Genomic DNA, 16,925 nt, shown 5'->3' on the forward strand with positions numbered 1-16,925 from the left:
AACTCGTTTTACATAGTAGGCGGATATCAATTTTCGAGTTCAGTTTTCATTTGGCAAATTGCCTAGTATTTTCAAGACTAAAAATTGTTGGTTAATTTTTTCATTTTTGTCCACTTTTTTAAAGGATCATGTTATGGGAAGAAAAACTGCACCCATAATTTGTCTATTGTCCTTGAAAATGGGATCCAGTCATCTTTCTTTTCAAATCAGGCAGAGTCGTAGCTAGGGTTTTCAGCGCCCAGGGACAACTGAATATTTCGCGCCCTCTACTACTTGCCAAGGATGGAAAACATTTAATTCTAAAATGTCGTTAACATCAGTTTGGCGCCCCTTGGATTCTGCGCCCAGGGACAGATGCCCTCCCTTGCCTCCCTCTAGCTACGGCCTTGAAATCAAGGTCACTTTTTATCTTTACAGATCGTCGAAAGTTGCCTTCAACTTCATACCTCCTGTAGTCCTTCCTGTGAAGATTAACTATTTAGAACATGATGTATGGTTTCTAAAACAGAGTACTTCTGACAAATCTAGAATGTGAAAATGTAATGGATAAGACCTAGAAATATGGTTCTCTTTTTAAACAAATGAAAAATTGAGTGATATTAACAACCATAGATTACAGCTGCAATGTAGACACTTTCCGCATAAACACTGTTTCGTTCTAACTCGCTTAGAATATTCTGTCAGTTTTCGTACAGCGGGGTTTATCTCTTAAATATTTCGAGAATAGGGTATCAAGATTAAAATTATAGCTTCAAATAAGTGTTGTCAAAAAGAAAAACATATTTACATACATTTAACAAAAATTAAACACACTATTGTTGTAAAATAAAATAAAGATTTCTACCATGAACTGACCAAAAAACAATTAATGGTTGCAAGATTATAACAACGTTCCTGAAATGTTCATGTAAATTATTTTAATAGGTAAATATACACAGGAAAAGACCATAATGTTTTATAAATTGACTTACTTTGATCAGATTCAAAATTTTATTTAAAAAAAACTAAACGATTATATACCAGGTACATATTATCTGCCTTTAGAAATATATTTTATTAATTTGTATCAATTAAATATATTACTGAAAATAAAATAAATGTTTAAACTATTAAAAGATATATTTACTGTTTTTAGATCACTCAGTATGTTAAGCATTTACAGATCAATTAAATTTGAAAGATAAATGAAATATATTACGTTTTGCCAAATGGCAATACTTTCTAAGAACTGATTATGCGTGACGCCTGTGGAAAGTAACTCAGCCATTTGCGTTTTGCGTAGTGGACACATTTGTCAAAGAGAATGAATGACATGTCCAAGGTAACGTAATGTAACTTGGCATAACATAATAAGCAAATATTTTGAAAAGGCTCCGATGAGGACAAATATAACGTCAAAAATCATATGGAATAAACTTAGCCGAACATCATTATAAATGCAGATAAGATAAGAAGGAAGTGCAAAACTCAAGACAAAACCTTGCAAGTGTATGACTTCACTGTTGATTTAATACCGCAATTTGATCTTGGTATGCTGGTTTCAATTAAACATCTGAAACAATTTTAAGTTGTTAAGACAAACTTTCCAGTTTAAGAATTGGTCCCATGGAAATTAAAGTACATAAAATCTTATATTGGAAGTTAACTGTTGAAAAAAGAAAGCCAAACTGTAGGGGGAGGGAGAATTGCTATTGCTTCATTCAAAATTAAAGTCGCTTGGCCACGTATAACCCTTGACACCTATTACTTGGGCAGCCTTTTACGACTAAAGTGTGTTTAAAATTAAGCCTATCAAAGTCGTACAGTCCCTTCCTTCATTTACGATCGCAACGTGTATTGTCACCATGGAGGTAGCATAGTAAATTTATTTTTACTCCATAATTTATCACCGCGCAGAGAGAATTAAAGCGTTCTAGAAAATTAGAGGATCGATTTCCCCCTCCTTCGCGGGAATAATTACTATAGCTTAAGGTCCATGGGTTGCGGACAAAAATGACCTTGAAGTGCCTATTCTAAAGTAAGAGAATACAGCGCCTGTTATATCTGGCATTCATTAAAGGCATCACACTGGTTAGCGATAATTGCAGTAACGATACACGAATTGGACACTATATGCACACACACGAATTGGACACTACTGCATAAAGAGGTTATCACACATGGCTACAGTCCCTGCTAGACCAACGCCACCTAGACTACAAAGCCAGAAAGCTCCACTTATGAGTCATCCCAGTTAGGCTATCGAAATTACGATAGCGCAACGACCATATAGTTTCGGAAAGAACTTACAATCTATTTTTTTTACTGTTGACGTTTTATTTTAATATATTTATAATTACTTTTCTCCTTTAAAGCACTTGCAATCTTGATTTTTAAATTTAAATCGAATTTTCTTTAAAATAAATACTAATCAGTTAAGGTTACATTTTCAGCACAGCAAATGTTAAACTATTTTTTTCTGAAAGGTGTTATAATTATTATCAAAATTATATTATATATTTTTCTCATACATTAACTATACTTTCACCTTATTTAAAATATTTTAAATAATGTCAGACTTAGAACTTTTATTTTGATAACACAATCTAATTTAAAAGCATTTTTAAAGAAAAAATCCATTTCACTGAAACAGCAACTAATTTTTTTTATTATTATTATTCACAAAAACAGAAATACAAACTGCTACTCAGAATCACAAAACTAATAGAAGGATGAATACAGTTTGAAAAAAATAATGCATCATACAATTAGTTTTAAGCAAAGGATCTGATTTAATAAGCAAGATTAAAAATGTGGAATTAATTCAAAATTATTCGATTTGTGGGATTTTCCACACATTTTCTACAGTGATCTCATAGGAAGTACAAAAACTGAAAAATATTAAATTGCAATTCAAAAAATAAATTATAATGATAAAAATAGCTCGTTTTGAAATTTAAAAAAAAATACAAGAAATAAAGTTTTTGGATTCACTTACAAGAGCTGGAGTAAAATATATCTATAAAGAGCTAATTATAATTAAAACTAAATTATAATACAACATATATTGTCATGACGAGTTGAATGAATAGCATACATAGCATTTAGATATTTGAACTGCTTCTGTGGTTATAAAAATTATTCATTTAATCAGAATTAAGTAGTAGCAATGTCTCTGTTCATAAAACAGACTAATGGTTGAAAGTGAATTATATAAGTTATGACTTAAAAAATTTAGAATGGAAAAAAAATCTGTTTTGAAGCTATTAGAAAATTGCAGACATGTCTAGCTCAGGAAGTTACTACTAAACTTTTATATACTTTTGTTGCATTTTTAGACATTATTATTAAAACAAGTTAGATACTTTTTAAGACTAACTGTAAATTACTTTTTTATTTACTTTATCAAAGTTGATAATTTTCTTTTTTTACAAGCAGGTTTTTTTAAATCATTTTTTTATTTACAATAGTTGTTTAACATTGTGTTTGTAGAGGATTTGATTATATTTTCAGCTATGGGATCAAAGGAATGGCCTTTTACACATGGTTCAATATCTAAATTCTCATTTGACATCAAAGCATTCAGAGTTAAATTTACAGCTAAATTTCTTTGAGCAGGGTGTTTTAAAAACTTACTTTCAAACTCTTGAGATACAAGTTTTTGTACTACAATAAAATTATATAAAACAATATTTAAAACATAAAGCACAGGATACAAAAGGCCACCCCTATCTAATTTTCTGATTAAATTAAATTCGGAAGGGATATTGAGTTAGTTCCCTATCAGTAACACAAGTCATTTTACAAAATTCACATGGATATTTTTTAAAGGTAGAATAAAGGCAATAACCAGCTATATAAGTTAATATGGGAACATATGGCTGAGCTTCTATCATGTCGTTTTCAGACTACAAGAGAAAAAGTTTCCACAAGGGATAAATCAATGTTTTCCTCCTCACAATCATTCCTTTCATTTATTTCAATAGCAATACTTCCAAAAGTACTTGAATTAAGCTTTAAAAGTAATAAGCTTTGCATTCGTAATTTTGACTCAAATTTATAAACCTGTCTAATGGAAATACAGTATTGCGAACCAGAAAGTTGGCGATACTTGCCAAAACGATCGTCTAACAAATTTGTTTGTATTTTACCAGGTAAAAAATAATTCATGCCTAGCTGTTTAATGCAATACTTTCCCAATTCAATAAGTGCATATGTTGTGTTTCTCTGAGCATCATGAGTTTCTTTTAACAAGCAACCAGTAGTGCATTTTGCATCTTTCCATTTGTCCAACCAGTTTACAAAGTTATTTAAATACTCAACATTTGAAAATATCAGTGGTTCTCGAAAAGAACATTTCAGTCGTTTGCCTTTAAGAGGTGTTTTAGTATTTACTACAGGGCCGTCTTAAGGAATTCGGCGCCCATGGGCTACTAAAAATAATGCGCCCTTCTTCCTAAGAAAATACACAGAATGGCAAATGGGAGTCGGAAAAGTTATACAAAACAAAAGTGTCAGAACTAGAAAAAAACTATTTATTACTTTTATAATAAACTGTTATCTTTATTGTAACTTTTCTTTAAAGTCACTTATTTAAAATATGGGTATAAATGTTTACCCAGATTTGAGGGGATTATCTCAATAATGACAGTTCCGATCAGTTTTTAGTCTAATCCTTAGAACTTGATCGGAACTATTATATGATTCTCCATCAGTGCATAACATAAACAAAAATAAAATTTAATTAAATAAAAAACCATTTAAGAACAAAAACACACCTTAATCTAAACAAATGTAACTTATATATTTACTTTCCTAGCTTTTTCTTTGGCAAACTGATCAATAATATCACTAGTATTTAAATTTTCAAATAAATCTCTTTCAATAGACAAAATACTTAAATCATTGCGTTTACTCTGTCCCAAAGAAGATCGTAAGTAACTTTTTATTCTTTTGATTGCTGAAAATGATCTTTCGCCACTGCAGTTTGTTGTGGCGATACTTAAAAATATGCGCAGTGCTGTGGTTACGTTAGGAAATGTAGATTCAATTTTTAACTCGATTATTGTCTTTAAACTTAGTTCTGCGATAGATATATTTTCGGTATTTTCCAATAAATTCACATGTTTAAAATGTAGGCATTCTTCAATAAAGTTGTTTTCTAAATCATTCTGATATATTTCGCACAACTTTGCAGCATTATTTCTAATTATGTCTTCATTTATATTTTTTAAATTAACTAGAAACCCAAATGTTGAATAAATGTCAACATATGCACATTTTCTCTTTTGTACTTCTGCTAGAATTTTATCAATAATAGCATAATATGTTTTTATGCGGAATTCGTCATTTGCATCAAGTTGCACTTCTTCCGACGTATTTTCGTCGAACTGTCTTTTTCTTTTCCGTAACCGTTTGTATTCATAACAGCCAGATAATTTTATACCTTCTGATTTGTAAAGGTTAAACGAATCTATATTTTGTTTCGATTGTACAAATTTTTCTAAAGAAGCATATAATGAAACAATGCATTCAATTGTAATATCAACTTTTTTATTAGTTTTATCGATGGTTTCCAATATTTCACTCCAAAATGCTATCATAATAGCAGTTTCCAATGAGTTGAACTCATTTAACAACCCCTGGGCTTCAACTTTTGTTGCAGGCTTTTGAAAATTATCTTCGTAAAGTTTAGTTAAAGCATTTTTAAAATTTTCATAGCCCGAAACCACTACTTTCACTGAATCAGCTCTTGCTGACCAACGAGTGTCGCTTAATTTTTTGGGAACTTTATTTTTTGCTGTTAGCGTATTTTTTAAAATTTCCCATCTTGATGTTGAAGCGGCAAAGAAATTGTATAAGTTTTGTAGAAACAAAAACAATTTAGTTGCTTGTATGCAGCATTCAGCTGCCGATTGTCCAATTAAATTTAAAGAATGTGCCGCACAGGACACGTAAATGGCAAGATTATTTCTAGATTTAATGCGTGCTTGGAGGCTGTTATATATACCCGACATATTAGAGGCATTATCATAAGATTGTCCTCTACAATCTTCCAAACTAATATCTAAATCAGATAATAGCTTTAAAATACAGTCTTTCATTTCTGAGCTCTTATGGCCAGTATTCTCCAAAAATTTTAAAAACCTTTCAACGGGTGTTCCATTTTTATTGACATATCTTACGACAATGGTTAATTGATCCATATGGGAAATATCGGGCGTCGAATCTACTTTAATAGAGTAATATTTTGCCTCTTTTAGTTCCGTGATAATAAAACATCTAACATTTCTGCCCAATATTTTTAGAAACTCATCACAAATATTTGCAGATAAATAAGAAATATTCCCAGTACATTTATTTGCAAAATTAAATATATGTTGTTGCAAAATAGGGTCAAATTTTGCTAAAAGTTCTAAGCACCCTAAATAATTCCCATTATGTTTATCACCAATAGTTTGATTTTCTCCCCTAAAAGCCAAACCCCTTGAACTTAAAAATTTTATGACTTCGATGATACGTTCTAAAATATTTTTCCAGTAATTCGTATTTTTTTCCATTGATATAATAGAATAATTTTTGAAATATTCCCATTTTTCTGTAGATCTGTTCACAATTATACGGGTGTTTTCTTTATGAAGGGCTGAATTTTCATGGTCCGAAATTTTTTCACTGTGTTTCCAATCGTTAAAACCTGCACTAAATGGATTATTGGCACTACCAAACAGTTTGCAAGGGATGCAATATACTTTTCCTGAAGTATTTGAGTATAAAAGCCAGTTTCTTTTTTGTTATTTTCCGTTTTGTAAACGTCTATATCATTTTTGTAGCATACCTGCTCTGTGATTTGTAAACCACTTTAGATGCAGAAAAGTCTAGTTCTTGAATATCTACCTCTACGTTAGATATGTTCTTCATTATATCTATAATTTTATCTTCGCTTAATCTTCCCCATAATGCTGGATCAGTATAATTAACACTCAACATATTACTAAGTTCATCTTCATCTAAATATTCTCTTTCTTGATCTTCTGGCTGTGGCTGTTCCATGTTTTGTCGTTTCTGGTCCTCTTTTTTTTATTTCACATTTGATTGCTGGGCATTATTGTCCTACTGTTGTTGATTTTTTTCTTTTCCCTCTTTGTGTTGCTCATCCTCTGTAATATCCATAGAAAGTGTTTCACCTTTTTTAAAGAAATTTGTTAATGTAGGCATTTTTTCCAAGAGAGCTTTTTGCCTCGCCTCTTTCTCTTCTTTTAATTTACGGTTGGCGGAACCAGATAATTTTTTTCGTTTATGTTCCATGGTTAGTCTTCCTACATAATGGAATAAAAAATTGTTATAAAATTGTTAAATATGTATATATCATTATTAATTAATTTTTAGCTAACATATACACTAGTGGACAAAAAAAAACTCATAATCAAAAAAATTGCATTTAGCAAGATAATATTTATTAATTTTAAAAGGTTAAAAAATAAATTGGTTTCTTTTTCTCATTTTATATTTAAAAATATATTTACTTTAGGGTATAAAGAAATTAGGTAGTATATTGAACGGTTTATAAAAATCAAAGTGGACAAAAAAATGCATATTGTTTAATTAATACCTTGTATGCCCGCCCTTTGCTTTATAAAGTGCTTCAGCTCGATCTAGCATACTTTCGACCAACTTTTTGCAGAAATCCGGATCAATCCTGTCCCATTCTTCATGCGTTATCCTTTTTAACTCATCAATGTTTTTTGGCTGTCTTTCCCTTATTCTTGTTTTCAGGTGAGTCCAGAGATGTTCTATTGGATTCATATCTGGTGATTGGGATGGCCAGCTTAGCACAATAATCTTCTTATCTCTGAAATATTCTCTTGAATGCATTGAACGATGCTTTGGATCGTTATCTTGTTGGAATTCATATCCATTAAGACCCATTTTTGAAGCTGACAATGCAAGACAAGAGTCGATTATCCTAGAATATTTAAGGGAATCCATATTTCCCTCAATGATCGTTAACATTCCAGTGCCATTAGAGCTAAAACAACCCCAAACCATAATATGCCCTCAGCCATGTTTAACAGTAGGCTTTAAATTTTTCAAATTATATCTTTCCCCTACCTTACGACGCACATATCTTCGTCCATCTGATCCAAACAAGTTTATCTTGGTCTCATCTGACCAGATTATGCTATTCCAATGCTCTTGAGTGTAATAAACCCATTTCTTAGCATGCTCATATCTGCTTAAAACATTTTCAGGACTTAAATATGGTTTAGAACAGGCAACTCTGCCAGGCAAACCTATAGAACACAATCACGACGAATTGTTCTAGATGAAACACATTTTCTTTTTCTGTCATTTAATATATTTTTCAATTTATTTGATCCTAATTTAGGATCTTTTGAGATATTTTGCTTCAAAAAAGTTAAATCACCTGATGAGAGTGACAACTTTCGGCCAGATCCCGGTTTTCGAGATGAAGACCCTCTTATAATATATTTTTTAACAATTCTGGAAATTGTTGTTTGATTTACGGAGTATTTTTTTGCTAACTCCATTTGGCTCATTCCAGACTCGTGGAAAGCTACAATTTGAGCCTTGTCTTCAATTGATAATTGCTTTGACATGGATGCACTGAATCATAGAATTTTTTTATGTTTTTTGGCGGGAAAAGGCAATTTTTTTCAATATGCATTTTTTTTGTCCACTTTGATTTTTATAAACCGTTCAATATACTACCTAATTTCTTTATACCTTAAAGTAAATATATTTTTAAATATAAAATGAGAAAAAAAAACCAATTTATTTTTTAACCTTTTAAAATTAATAAATATTATCTTGCTAAATGCCATTTTTTTGATTATGCGTTTTTTTTTTTTTTTTTTTTTTTTTTTTTTTTTTTTTTTGGTCCACTAGTGTATGTAAAAGGAAAAGCACTTACCTTAGGAAGATAATAATATAATTTAATAATTTCCACTTAATTTTCAATTTTTAATTCACCTTATTCAGTCGACAAATACTAAAATTATATCAATTTTACTTTTGTCGTGCAATCTATATTAAGGTACGCATCAGTGACCCCTTTATGTTCCTATCTTTTATCAGGATTGTTAAAATAATACAATTTACGTTTAGATAAATGAATATGCCCTGGCGACGCGGTGAGTATACGTAGGTGGTCTTATATTAACTCCAGTACAGCTCCGACAGTTCAAATGCGACTGAAACAAAAGTACGATCGGTAGGGTGTTACTCCTATTTCGCGTTGCCCTTCTCTATCTATCGTTTTTCAGCACATTTGGAAGAAATAAAAATCAGTTTAATATTTCAAGAAGTGTTTTAATTTAAAAATAAGTAAAAACTAATAAAATGAAAAATAAATTTTTACTATATCGCAAATAAAAAATTGCCGCCTGAAAAGGCTTGCGCCCTGGGGCTATAGCCCATTTAGCCCTGTGGTTAGGGCGGCACTGATTTACTATACACCACCATTTATAACTTATATCTATATAATTAGCTGTTGATTCATAACTATCCAAATTGTGTTTATTACCTAGTTCTGTTAAGGCTGTGATTACCCAGTTATCAAACACTTGTAAAACTAATTTAACATTCTGCCTTTCAAGATTCGAAGGCCATAAAGCTTTAAGAGTTAAACCATACCCATATTTAATTAAACTATCAAATTCAAGATCATGTAGTTTTCTTATAGTATTAAATGCGGCTGCATTAAATTCTTCACTGCCAACAGCATTAAATTTAGGAAAATACATAAACAAGCCATCATTTTTATGGCCAATCCAATTGTTACGAATACATTTTAACAAATGAACAGGATCAATGACAAAAAAAAAAAAAAAAAAAAAAAGGGGGGCGGTGTCTGTGTGGTTCATATGGATTTTGGTACATAATTTTAATTTCATGCTTCTCACTAAAGAAGGACATGGCTTTCCTGTTAATGCTATTATTATCACTAACCACACAAACTACCTTAAGACCTATCTTTTCAAGACCTACAATTACATCTCTTAAAATTTCAAACAATTTTTCTGCACTAAATGATTTTATTGGCAGGATGTGAGCAACATCTTTGTAAGATGATAATAAGCTTCTAATCATAAATGTATATGCTGAAGAAGGAGCAAATGCACTGTCATATGCAGAACCAACAATATTGCCACCTTTAAAATCATAAAAAGGTTTTAGATGAATTTCATCCATCATTAATATTACATTGTGCTCACATTCTTTTAAAGTTTTAAATTTTTGTTTAATATACCTTAAGAAATTAGAGTGCTGCTGCTCTTCAGACACACTGACATTTAGATTAGAACATATGTTTCGTAGAATAACAGTGTGAGGCATGATCAGATTTCCAAAATTTCGCATAAATTTATAGGCGTGGGGTGAAATCGAATTTAAAATACAGGCAAAAATTAAGAAATGGGGGGAATATCTTAAACGTTGTTTTGGAAGGCACAGCAAATTCAGTTGCTCTTTTAAAAATGTTAAAACACATTTTTTATCATCTGAAACAATGGCATCCAGTTTATGTATAAATATATTAATAAAATTAATTATTTATTTCCTAAACAGTATTGATTAATTGGTTATATTATCTCCTAAGTTTAATTAAAGTAGAATTATTTTAAAAGAGTGAATCCATACTGGTAAGTTATATTTTGAAAGATGTTTTGAAGTAATTTGAAAGCAAAATGTTAATAATGTTTTAACGGGAACTGGAGTTAAATCATCATGAAGAATAAAATTTCAATTGTAAAAGGAAAAATTAAAAACATGTAATCATTATCATTGATCGGAAATTAGTTGAGTTTTCAAGGGTAACAAACCAACTCCCGTTCAATGAACAATAATTGAAAAAAATACGTAAATACGAAAGTGTTTCGTCTTTACTCGAGTTATAAGTTAAAGCCAAAACGGCAATTCTAGTCAAGCCAAATATTTTCGCGAATAGAAGGGATTATGATCCAATGCTGATACTCAAAGAACTTATTCTTATGAAGCATTTTAGTCAATTCAATTTGGAGTAAAAAGCAATTACTGTAGAGAAATCCTAATTAACCCGAGTAACCGTCTCCGACACTTTCATGTTTATGCATTTTGGTTCTATATTATTTGTAAAAATTAAACATTGGAAATTGTCATTATGAAATCGAATTCAAAGTAAAGTTGAAATAAACATAGAAGATTACAAAATAAGATAAATAATGCAAACTTTGTATTTTCGCACTAAATGGATTTAAGATCATACAATAAAATTAATTATATTTACAATACTTTCTGGAGCTCCTGCTTCTAGAAGTTCAAGTGCATTTAAAATATTATCAATTTCATGAATACTTTTAACATGCATGGTTAACTTACTATCATTTAACACTTTTAGTTCTGCAGATTGGTGAAACGCTGATAACTTGCATACTATTATTGATAGAAATACAGTATTTAAATACTGGAGAAGGACTTATTTCAAAAACTCCAATAACAATTGTATTTGATTTCATGACAACAGTAAATTTTTGAGTAAAATTGTTGTAAATAGTTCTGTAATTCACTGAATGTTGTAAACACTAATTTTGAATCCTCAGATTTTTTTGACATAATGCTTTTGGAGATAGCCATAGCCATTTGTAGTTGTCGCTTTTCACGGATTGTTTGTCGTTCTTTAACACTTTCTCTTATGGATACATCAGTGGATAAATATGATGGGGCACCAGGAAGTTTTGTTGGAACTGCATCTTTCCTTAGTCTCGGAATTTTTAATGCTGATAATGTTTCACCAGTTTCTTCAAGATACATATACGTCTCCTTTTCAATATCACAAGGGCTAAAATGAAGTTCACACACCTGTAAAAAAGTAATTTTCACTTAAGAATCTGTTATACATAAACATACAATTTACAAGATTGAAATCGGTTTAAAACCAATTCATAACTGTATTTTAAAACTTATAAAACTGAACTTACAGAATAATTTTCTTTTAATTTGGATGTTAATACGAATTCAATATCTGAATGTAACCTGTTATGCACAAAACAACCAGATACAATTACAGTTTTAAACCCAGAGAATCAGTTTTTTGCCCAAAGACAAATAGTTTTAGCAAAGAATTAAGGTGATAAAATATTTATGAATTCAAGAAATGAGTTTATAATGCATCCCAATCTCTCCTTTCGGAAGAAAAAAGAACCTCACCAAAATGAGAATCGAAGTACATTATGACACAATTTGCAATGTTTGCATAAACAAAAATAAAATAAAATACGTAATTTCTCTGATAAGTTAAGAATTTTGTTATTTTTGATTATTTTACGTCGTGCTTTGGCTACATATTATGATTTATACATCATGTAATACAACCAATAGTACAATACCCCTTTAGAAATACCTTAAATAACGTTTTTAAAAATATACAAAAAAATCGTGTACTATAAGAAATTTAAGCAAATAATGTGACAAAAGTAGTTATTACAGCAGCATATAATTTTACAAAAGAATATCGTTATCTTAAATAGGTAAGTAAGTACTATTAAAAATATTAACATTAGTAATAATGAATATAAATTAACTTACCTTAGAATTTTTGGTTGGCTCGAAATTGTCTCGTTTTATTGAATAAATCCATTTCTTCTTCAATTCACGATCTCTTGAGAAGGAAAATACGTGGACACGAGGTCCACCATTATAGTTTCCTTTACATAGGGGTACACAACATTTAAACACCATAGTGAAATAATATAAGTGTCTTAAAATATAATAATACTATAAGAATAATTGACGACGATTTTAAAACACGTGCAAGTGCAACGGTTATGCACACATCGACGAATTCCCATCTGCAGCTTCGTTCAGCGCTCAGCCTAAGTGTGATGACTTATAGTTTCATTCTCGCACCAGTATTCCGGCTTTGTAGTCTAGGTGGCGTTGGCTAGACGGGACTTTTCTGCGAAACGAGATTCTGGTAGCACTGGTTTAAACGGGAGGATTCCTAGAAAAAAGAGCCCCGCCTGAAGCAAAGTCTCGACTAGCTACGGAAACAATGTTGCGGCTACGCGGGATTTTTTTTCAAACCTCACCGAAAATGTCTCTGCTGGACCTCAGTTCCGGGTAGAGACAACCAATTAGACGAAAGTTCTGCTTCTGAAGCCTCACGTGATCCCAATCTGAGCGATAATCGGTTAAAGTTTGGCGTTCAAGTTTTTGTAGTAAGTGAAAATGGTAACTAGCTATGTAGGTTTCCTTGAATTGTGCGGGTTCTGAGAATTGTTCCTTCAGACGTCAAGTCCAACGTAGCCAAAACATGTGATTGGGATATTAGTTTACTTACTACAAAGATTTGAACGCCAAACAGTAATCGATTATCGCTCAGATTGGTGTCACGTGATCATTTAGAAGTACAGCTTTCGTCCGATTGGTTGATCTCTACCCGGGACAGAGCTCCAGCCGAGACATTTTCGGTGAGGTTTGAAAAAATCCCGTTTAGCCGCTACATCATTCATCGTTAGGCGGGACTCTTTTTTTTCTATGAATCCTCCCGTTTAAACCAGTGCTATCAGAATCTCTTTTCTCAGGAAACTTCCGTCTAGCAGGGACTGCCGTTAGAAGTGATTACCTCTTTAGAAAAAGTTCTTGATGCTAATAAAGTGTATTTGTTTAGTTTTTGTATAGTTTGCATGCAGTATCACCATGGTTAAAAGTAAAATAGTAACATTATAAATAGAAAAATAAGTAAACCAAACTCGTAAACTATTATGCTCAGAAGATTTTTACTTCTCTCTATCAGTTTTAAATATTAATAACTAATTTAGATTTTCTGCTCCTTAAGATTAAAATGTTTAAAAACCTGGAAGAAAAAAAAAAAAAAAAAAAAAAAAAGAGAGAGAGAGAGAGAGAGATAGAATTGGTGAACGAGACTGATTTTGGAAGCCGTGATGATAATGAACAGTACGTAAACACAACAAACGAAGAAAAGGGCGATTTAAGGTACTGAGTGCATCAAAATTTGAAGAAACTGCTGATGTTAACATACAAAGTACCAACCCATCAAATTCATTAATGGCGTACTGATCGCTGATTACGCTGCCGCAAAAAGATTAAGAAGCGAAGTAATTAATTAATCCAAGTCGTAGCTATGCATGCATTTATATGCATAGCTACAATCCAGTAAAAGCATCCAGAAAGAGATCCGAATACTAGCTGAATGCCCTGACATTTGCTATAAAAACATATGGTAAAACTTATGCGAACGTGAGAAGTAATATCTTATCTTCAAAATCATTTCCTTGAAAAAGAAAAGCAAAGATAGAATTCACAGAAGTTCAGCTCCATACCAAGTAATGCTTTTTTTCTTAGTCTTTCTCGAAATTTAAAATCTATGAGTTCCTAATCAGTTCCTAAATTATTCACGATTTTACTTTCATTAGAGACTAAATTTATGCTTACATGAAAGTGAACAGTTTTAGCAGTTGAATTTTATTTTCTTACATAAACAATTTACATTTTTTCAGATACAAATCACTGATGATATTACACGTATTCCTAACACTAAAATACAAAAAATGAAAGTTTCTGTATGAGATTTGTGTATATTTTATCGTAGTAAAAAATAATGTAGAATACCCATTTGTATTATGTGTATTCGTGCCCATAATACTTCCAATATTTTTTTTATTTTTTCCCTCAGTGCATATAAGTTACTCTCTATTTTTAGCCCAAACGGCGTTAGCCCAGAAGAGCTATTAATTTCAAAACGGCATTTTGCGTCGATTCACTTTTCAAACTGTTGCCACCAAATATTATCGCCATGTATTATATTTAAAAAAACAATAAACAGTGAAGAATCTGCATGCGTGTTTGTGCATGAATTTCTCGTGTTTTGGAAAAAACAACGGTACCTAGAGCCGTGAAATTTTGAATAGCGCAGTCTTCCAACCGAACATGGGAACTTAGAAGCCCGAATTTTGAATTTTACAATTTAAAATTTTGTAAAACTTTAAAACGCAACGATTTCAAAGTGAGCAATGGAAACAATGTACGGAAAAAAAAGCTTTCTATCTCCAGCGCGCGACTGTGTGTGTCGGAAATTCTAAAGATATGCTGTTTTTAAATATTTTGTTTATAAATATTTATATACTTTGTTTTTGAATTGAATTTGATGCGTTTTAAGGGCGAAGAACATGATGTTTAATAAATAAAGGCAACACACAAAACGTTAAAAAAAGGTGTCCTTTTGGGCGTAATATAAAATCTGAAAAATCTAAAATAAAAAAAAAAGGTTAGCTGTGTTGTTCAGTGGAAAGATAGTACCAAAGCAGCGTATTTATATAAACCTGCGATGTGTAAGTTTCAGTTGACCTTTCAAGGGCACTTCGACCGGCGCTTGCAAGCCAAATGTAGCAGCCTTAATTCTATTAGGATGCATATTTGCACAAACAACTCTTTCAATGGCGCGTCAAATTCGTGACAGGTCCGAGACTCCTCTCTTCGCTCATTAACCACCCCAGATGGAAATATTAGAGGCAGCCTTTCATCTATCTCCGATTGCTCTCTCCGTATCCTGTTTCCTCAATCGACTGTTTGCTTGTCCAGATCCAGATGTTTAACTCGCTCTCCATGACAGACCTTTCCAGGATCCTGCTTGAAATTTTCTTTTTCCTCCCCCCTTTCGAGCGGATATTATTTCTCGGCACAATAGAAGCAAGACACTCAACAGTGATAAACAAATGTTGCTTTCACAGTTGAGTGTCTGAATAGCATTTACATATGCAAGCTATATAGCAAGAGGTCTACAGAAGTGCTTCATCCCCAGGTTTCCCCTCTGACAACACTTGCCTGCTTTTACTTAGAAGTGCTTCTGGATGTCATAGCTCGGTTTACTTGACTCCACTTCTCGGAACTCCGTAGAATTCTGAAAAAACACATTTGCTTTTGGAGAGGGGAGGGGAAATAGTAAATGATTGTTAAATTATTACTAATCCAAAATAAATTTAGAGTATCTTTGCTCTCCATATATAAACGTTACTTGAATTGCTATTGTCACGACTTAGTGTTGATTTTATTTGATGAATGCGTATTATTTCCTTTACTCAACTGTTATTTAATTTAGTAAGTTATTTTAATAAATAAAGGCAACCGTTGTTAATTTAGTAAGTGATGCAGATTAACAATAAATGCAGAAAAAGACGGGGACGAAGATATTAATTTTTGCCTATATTTAATAATTTTTTGGAATGCTGAATTTTATTTAATTTTTTTTAATTATGTTATTCTAATAATAAAAACAAACACGGAACTAAATCGGTCATATTTTTCAATATTTTCAAAATTTGGCTTCGTTTGATTATTGCAAAACACTCTAGAGCTATCTGTCTAAGGAAATGGATATCTTCGCGGAGGAATTTCTAAGAGAAACTGGCACGTATGCACATATTTGATTATTGCTCGTATACACATATTTCATTATATTTCTCGTATACACATATTTGATTATTGCAAAGCACTCCAGAGCTATCCGCATAAGGGAAAGAATGCCTTCGGGGAGGCCTTTCTAAAGGAAACTGGTTCATATACACGTCACGGCCAGAATTTGGATTTTGGGGTCATTTAAAACATTTTTCTAATTGGAAGTATATGTCTACGACCAAAGGTTTCGAAAATAGAGGTCAGGTAAAGACTTTTATGCACATGAGTCACTACATGAGGAAATATTGTTATTGGAATGCAAGCATGTGCAAGGCAGAGACATTAGTTAGTTCGATTAAAATGGGACAGTCGGAGACCGGAAAGCTGAATTCAGCTAACATAATAGCAAAACTTTAAAGGATTCTTCGAAAGCCGGAGCACATCGCTCAGTTTAAGTTTACCTAAGCTTTAGCTTTGTAAAAATAAATTAAATTATTTAGTAAGTCTAGTAAAACAAAGGACAGGCGTGCTCAGTG

At 31.6% G+C, this 16,925-nt stretch overlaps 1 protein-coding gene across 1 annotated transcript; it reads right to left on the bottom strand.

Annotated features, from left to right (window-relative positions):
* Window positions 1-2,633: 2,633 nt before the first annotated feature.
* LOC146998300 (uncharacterized) lies at window positions 2,634-7,029 on the bottom strand. Its single transcript, XM_085812490.1, has 3 exons — window positions 6,835-7,029; window positions 3,762-3,887; window positions 2,634-3,730 (listed from the first exon to the last, which is right to left on the bottom strand). The coding sequence occupies exons 1-3, from the start codon at window positions 7,027-7,029 to the stop codon at window positions 3,437-3,439; spliced, it is 615 nt and encodes a 204-aa protein (XP_085668616.1). The 3' UTR covers window positions 2,634-3,436.
* Window positions 7,030-16,925: the final 9,896 nt, after the last annotated feature.

This window comes from Stegodyphus dumicola, chromosome 3 (genome assembly GCF_044657685.1).
Source record: "Stegodyphus dumicola isolate Sdum_Otavi_A_Nest chromosome 3, ASM4465768v1".
In the NCBI taxonomy this organism is placed as follows: domain Eukaryota; kingdom Metazoa; phylum Arthropoda; class Arachnida; order Araneae; family Eresidae; genus Stegodyphus; species Stegodyphus dumicola.